Source organism: Diabrotica undecimpunctata, chromosome 11, assembly GCF_040954645.1.
Source record: "Diabrotica undecimpunctata isolate CICGRU chromosome 11, icDiaUnde3, whole genome shotgun sequence".
NCBI lineage: Eukaryota > Metazoa > Arthropoda > Insecta > Coleoptera > Chrysomelidae > Diabrotica > Diabrotica undecimpunctata.
In genome coordinates this window covers 23,122,985-23,130,006 of record NC_092813.1, presented here as the reverse complement: position 1 = coordinate 23,130,006, position 7,022 = coordinate 23,122,985, and the positions used below count along the sequence as shown (strand labels likewise).

Genomic DNA, 7,022 nt, shown 5'->3' with positions numbered 1-7,022 from the left:
GAGCTTTGTAGATTTTTTGATCGGCAAGTGTATATTGTGAAGGTTCTTTCGAGAAGATCAGGTCGTACAGCCCAGGTGTAGCTTTAAAAATGTGTGAATCCATTTGAATGCTATCTTTACCAAACTCAATTGTTTTATTTCCAAACGACCATTTTCCAGTAGACCAATTAACATTTGGACCATATATGTGGTCTACATTCCCTAAATCTTGCGTATATTTTTCTAAATAAGGGTTGTACGATGTTTGCGTATGTAGAGGTTCGATGTCATCACTGACCTGTGATGGCTGATGAGTTTGTGAATCATCTTCGTTGAGATCTGGTTTAGGGACATTCACATAGTTGGCTATTTCTTTAAGAGGCGTAGTTATTGGCTTAAACATTGTCTGTAGAAGTTCTTTTTCATCAGCGTGCATTCTTCTAAGAGCTTTATACTTTTCTCTCACAATTGCAGCAAGTTTTTTTACTTGAACCCCTCTGTTTGAAGACATGTTAATAAATGAATTCTTGACTTTGAGTCCATATATTTATACATCTGCACCCTTCTGTTAGCATGTCTCTGATGTCGTCTGTACATCTCAGGTATCCCTCAATGGTCGCCTATGCCTTCTGTTAGCGTATATCTGATGACGTCTGGTACCCCTGTGTGGTCGCCTATGCCTTCTGTTAGCGTGTATCTGATGACGTCTGGTACCCCTGTGTGGTCGTCTATGTCTTCTGTTAGCGTCTATCTAATGGCGTCTGGTATCCCTTTGTGTCTCTGAAAATGGGTCACTGATGGCGTCTGTATGTCTCAGGTACCCCTCTGATGCTCTCTGTATCTGTGTCACTGAGGGCGTCTGTATGTCTCTGGTACTCTCTGCATATGTGTCACTGATGGCGTCTATATATCTCAGATACTCCTCTGATACTCTCTGTTAGCGTGTCACTGATGGCGTCTGCTATGTTCTGCTACCCTCTCTTAGCGTGAAAGAAAATGGCGGCCTAAGCATACCTGTGTTTATTAGTGATGTATTATTCAAATTACACCTTTCTGGTTAAACCAGTATAGGGTATCAGTTCTACCTATGTCAGCCAAAAGCATTCGCTGTTACCTATATTATTGTTAATAATTGAGTTACATTTTATTTATTAATTTATTTTTTTTAAGTATCTTTGCTACAGTAATAAAAATATTCTCACGTATTTCCAGTAGACATGTCGGAACCTCTGTAAAATATGCTATCGTCGATTTGCTTTTCTTAAAATCATGATAAATATCAACCATTTTTCTATCTTCACCGCTTTTACATATAAACATTCCTTTTTTCATCGTAAATTCCATTTGATGAGGTAAATGATGTTTTGTAATTGCATCTGTTGGATCGAATACTATCTCATTATATTTATTCCAGAAAAGTGCCGTAATTACAATGCTATTTGAGTAGACCTTTGTACCTACTTCCACTTTTGTTGTTATCCCATACTGCCTGGCAACTTCATGAAAGATTAAACTAGCTGATAAACACGCGCCTGCGTAGTTGGCTCGAATAAATTCTTGCTCCATTCATGTCTTGATCAAGTTTAACTGAATGTATTGTTTTATATTGGAGCAACTGATGTGTCTGCTTTGACTATTTTTTCGATGAATTAAAACTTGTTGCTAATATTCAGAGTGTGTTAGTGATGAAAGTGGTGGTGGGAGTTCCCTCGGCGAAAGTTTATGCAAATCTAACCGAATAGTTTTCAATGCCGTGTTTATTTTTCCTATGTCGATATATATCGGTTCTATTCATACATTTTCCACATCTTTCGCAAAGTAGCAGACGTCTATCATAATTAAATTGCCATTTTTTGAAATCTTCGTAACTAGACCAGGAAGAAGAATTATATGGAACCCACTTTCCACCATTTAAACCTCCTTTAATGTATCGCAAAATTCGCTTGGGGTGACATCGGGATACTCCTGAAGACAACTCTTACAATTCCTAACCATGACTCATTCTTCTGATAGAATGATGAAGAATGATAAGATCAACTTATAATTTTATATACCTACACCAATCACCACAATCTTTCTGCTAAAATTTTATTTCATAGTTGGCAGTACTGCTTCTTTTAATGATGGTAGTACTGATACTTCCTTGTATCGTTCTTAAAATTGAGAAAGGAGTAAATGTGACCAAGTTCAATAAATATCTTAAATGTAGCACTTTTACATTGATTCTTATGGAAGAACAAGCACAAATCCACACATTTCAGGGGCCTTTTATAAACCATTTAGTCTTCCGTTCGACTAAAAGTACTCCTTATACTACACATTAAGGTTTTTTCTTCATTCTGTTTCAGATATTTCTAGCGTTCAGACGTGCTCTGGTAAGTCTTTAATCATTCAAAAGTGTGCTCTGGTGAGTGATATTTTCTCAAAATTTTTTGAAAATTTTGGATTTTTTTTTTTGGTTATTTTGATAATTTTTGAATTTCTGATTTCAATTTTTTAAATAAATTTTGAATTTCAGATTTTGGGTTTTTGTGATATTTTGGTTTAGAAAAAATTTTTGGTTTCTAATCATATTTAGTTTTTAAATTTTTTGAATATAATTTAATTTAGGATTTTTTTTGTGTAAAAATGCTGGCCGAAATTATCAAATATATAGCATCCATCTTGGGGTTGATTAGAAATGATTTTAATGATGAAAATGTTAGAAAAGGGCTGGTAGAGTGTACGAAAGCTATTAAAAAGATACATAATGCAATGAGAACTGCAAAAACGACGGGGGAGAAGCAGCACCTTGAAGCCCAGATGCGGCAAGTAAAAACTCTGCGAAACCAGCTGAAAGCCGAACACAAGAAGGGGGCAGGACTCACACCTACGAAGGAAACTGCTAAACATAGAGTGCAATGGGATGACTCCATATCAGCATTCAACTCGAGAATTAGAACGGGAGTCATCTCAAACATTAAACACAAGGATCCAGGCAGTTTCCTTAATGATTGCAAAGCCCTTTTTAAGCGGAGAATCCAAAACGTACTTAAGAAAGACGAGGCAGTAAAAGTTAACATGACATTTGGTGGAGACTTCGAGATAGCTAGCGGAGAGAAAATCTATAAAGATACAAAATATTTCACCACATCGAACTCGCCAATCTATCGAGACACCAATCTTGATGAGTGGTTTGAAAAGAAAGTGGTAGAACCCATCAACAGAGACTTGGAAGAATTCCAAGAACGTGATTCTGGATGGGCACTAAAGGCAGTTGTTAACCTGGGGGTGAACATTAATAAATTTACACCGCAACTAGGCTCATCATATATTGAACTTCCTCCTCAGATAAAGAGAAAAGAAGCATGTATTAATGTTAAAAATGATGATGAGGCATGTTTTGCGTGGTCTGTCATATCAGCGGTGAATCCTGTTGATAAAAATCCTCAAAGAGTGTCAAAATATCCGCACTACTCGCAAGTGCTGAAGTTGAAGGGAATACAGTCGCCAATGACGATGAAGCAGATTCCTAATTTTGAAAAACAGAATGATATATCCATCAATGTTTACGTTTTGAAAAAAGAAAAAAGAGATTTTAAGACCCTCCCAACATATTTAACTAAAAACAAGAAGGAAAAACATGTGAATCTGCTTCTTGTCCAAGATAAATACGATGATGATACCGAAGGTCCTATTAGATGCCATTATGTATGGATAAAAAATCTATTTCGCCTATTATCAAAACAGTTAAGTAATGAAAATGGAACAAAACATGTCTGTGATGTCTGCCTCCATTACTTTAGATCACAGGAAAAGTTAGATGTTCATAAGACAAGTTGCAAAGGGCGATTGGATCATATATGCGATAGGTGTTTACAACCAATTTCATCGGCTGTTCAGCTAGAAGCTCACACCGAAGACTGTATAAGGATTAACGATACTGCCATTAAAATGCCCGAGGAAAGCAATAAAATGGTAAAATTTAAAAATTTCCGGAATAAGATTAAAGCCCCCTTCGCCGTGTACGCGGATCTCGAGAGTGCTTTGAAACGTACAGGAGATCCTAAAAAACCTCAAGAGCATGTTCCTGTAGCAGTTGGTTATTTCTTTAAATGCTCGTATGATGACACTTTGTCGTTTTATGACTCATATCGAGGAAAGGATTGCATGAAATGGTTCGCAGATAAACTTAATCAGCTTGCTGAGGATGTTTCTACGGTGTTTATGTGCCCATATGATATAAATATGACAACTCAGCAAGAGAGCGATTTCCATGCAGCCACTCATTGCCATATCTGTGAGCAGCGCTTTTCCCCCAATGATAAGAAAGTACGGGATCACGATCATCTCACTTCAGAAAATAATTATAGAGGTGCAGCTCACGAAGGGTGTAACATTAATTATAAAGATGTTCATACAATTCCAATAATATTTCTATAAAGATGTTCATACAATTCCAATAATATTTCATTATCTCTCCGGATATGACGCCCACTTCATTGTTAATGATATTGCTACACACATCAAAGGCCCCGTAGATCTTCTTCCTATTACTAAGGAAAAATATATCTCTTTTACGAAACACATTGATGACGCTCGAATTAAATTCCGTTTTATCGATAGTTTTCGATTCATGGCGTCTTCCCTCGATAAACTTTCTTCGTATTTGCCTAAATATACTAACCTCAAATCTCAATTTTTATCGCTTCCTGAGGAGCAATTCAGTCTTTTAACCAAGAAAGGTATCATGCCTTACGATTATATAGATTCATTTAAAAAATTTGCTGAAATGTCTCTACCCCCCATTGAGTTCTTTTATAATAAACTTGAGGATAAACCATGTCCTCGACGACATTATCGTAGAGCCCAAGATGTCTGGTCTTCATTCTCGTGCTCCACTCTCGGGGATTATGTAGATCTTTATATGAAGACCGATATTCTTCTTCTTGCAGACGTTTTTGAAGAGTTCCGATCCAGTTGTCTCAAAACATATAATCTTGACCCAGCTCATTACTTCACTCTTCCCGGCTTCACGTGGGATGCAATGCTTAAACATACCAAACAAGAACTGGAGCTTTTAACAGATCCAGATATGTTTTTGTTTGTGGAGCGTGGTATTCGTGGCGGTTTGAGTCAGGTATGCTCGAAACGTCGCGTCCACGCTAATAATAAGTATATGGCATCATACGATCCATCGAAGCCTGACTCATATCTAATGTATTTTGATGTCAATAACCAATACGGCTGGGCAATGTCACAATATCTTCCCTATGGTGGTTTCGAGTGGGTCGATTCTAATATAGACGTTATATCTATTCCTGACGATTCTTCTGAAGGGTACATTCTCGAGGTAGATTTAGAGTACCCTCAACATCTCCATGATCGTCATAAAGACATCCCATTCTGCCCAGAATCTTTGAACCCAAAAACTATGTTTCCTCCAAAACGTCCTCGAGAGCTCACCAAATTAATGGTCACCCTCAATGACAAAACAAAATACGTAATTCATTACAGAGCATTAAAGCAAGCATTAGCCAACGGGTTAATTTTAACAAAGATACATAAAGTTTTGAAATTTAATCAATCTGCGTGGCTGCAACCGTATATCGAGTTAAATACAAATCTCCGGAAGGCAGCGAAAAATGAGTTTGAAAAGAACCTTTTTAAGCTAATGAACAACGCTGTGTTTGGTAAGACCATGGAGAATGTGCGCAAGCGCGTTGATATTAAATTGTTAACGGAATGGCAGGGTCGTTATGGAGCTGAAGCAAGAATAAGTAGTCCCCTGTTTAAAAACGCTACTATCTTTAATGAAAATTTGGTTGCTGTCGAGATGCATAGAGCAGAAATATGGTTAGATAAACCGATTTATGTTGGAATGAGTATATTGGATTTAGCTAAAACAACCATATATAATTTTCAATATGACTATTTGACCAGCAGGTTCGGAGAAAACTTTACGACTTGCTATACTGATACCGATAGTGTAATCGTAGAGATACGGGAAAAAGATCCCTATGAAGCAATGATAGACGATTGCTATAAATATTTTGATACGTCTGACTACCCAGTAGATAATATTTACGGCATCCCTCAGGTTAATAAAAAGGTATTGGGTAGGATGAAGGATGAGAATAATGGTCGCATTATGACCGACTATATAGGTCTTCGATCGAAATTGTACACTACAAAAGTAGCCATCACAGATGATGAAATTGAAAAAATGAGGGGGGAGTTGGAAGAACAGCAGTATGAGGATGACGAAATTGATAATATTATTAATAATTATGGTGTGACAAAGAAGGCGAAGGGGGTAAAGAAATCTGTTGTACACACTAAAATTACATTTGAAGACTATGTCGAGTGTTTGGATGCCTTTAAATATAAGTCCGCCACGCAGAATCTTATAAGATCAGATAGACATCGTGTATATACAATTACCCAGGAAAAGGTTGCGCTTAGCCCCAATGATGATAAAAGACATCACCTTCCGGAGTCTTATGATACGCTTCCATGGGGGCATTATTCAATTAATAATCATGAGATGGATGTTGATTAGAGTTAAAATAAAGCATGATTTTGCTAAGTACTCAATTTTAACATTTATCCTTGATGATCTGATTGACTGTAAGATGGATGCAAATTGTATATTATCATTTTTAAAACTTATTTTTTCTTTTATCACTCATCGTTTTTATATAATAAATAAGCATAGCATATTTAGTTGATTTAATAAAGTCATTTTAAAACTTTATTTATTACAGCTAACATAATGCTAAATATATCTGGAACAGACCCTTTTATTATATTCCTTTTCTGAACCTTTCCCTCATTCATCGTTGTTTATATAATATGGTAATTCTACTAGATCTTAGTTTTGTATATATTATTTTTAATTAAGATACTTAAGATTAGCACATATGCAAAAAAGATGTTTAGCTATGACCACTAAAAAGATATCTGATATGGACCACTGGCAAATTAATGAACCGATCTTATTAAATTGGGATCTAGTGTTCGTGCAGCCTCCTAGCAAGATAATCAATAATGGTCGTCTTTAC

The 7,022-nt window shown here is 36.3% G+C and overlaps 1 protein-coding gene across 1 annotated transcript; it reads left to right on the top strand.

Annotated features, from left to right (window-relative positions):
* Positions 1–4,594: 4,594 nt before the first annotated feature.
* On the top strand, positions 4,595–6,520 carry LOC140452765 (uncharacterized). Its single transcript, XM_072547091.1, has one exon. The coding sequence runs from the start codon at positions 4,595–4,597 to the stop codon at positions 6,518–6,520; it is 1,926 nt and encodes a 641-aa protein (XP_072403192.1).
* The last annotated feature ends 502 nt before the right edge of the window (positions 6,521–7,022 follow it).

Bases quoted from the DNA above. Each gene is read 5' to 3' on its own strand.
- LOC140452765 (XM_072547091.1), top strand. From the start codon at position 4,595: ATGGCGTCTTCCCTCGATAAACTTTCTTCGTATTTGCCTAAATATACT.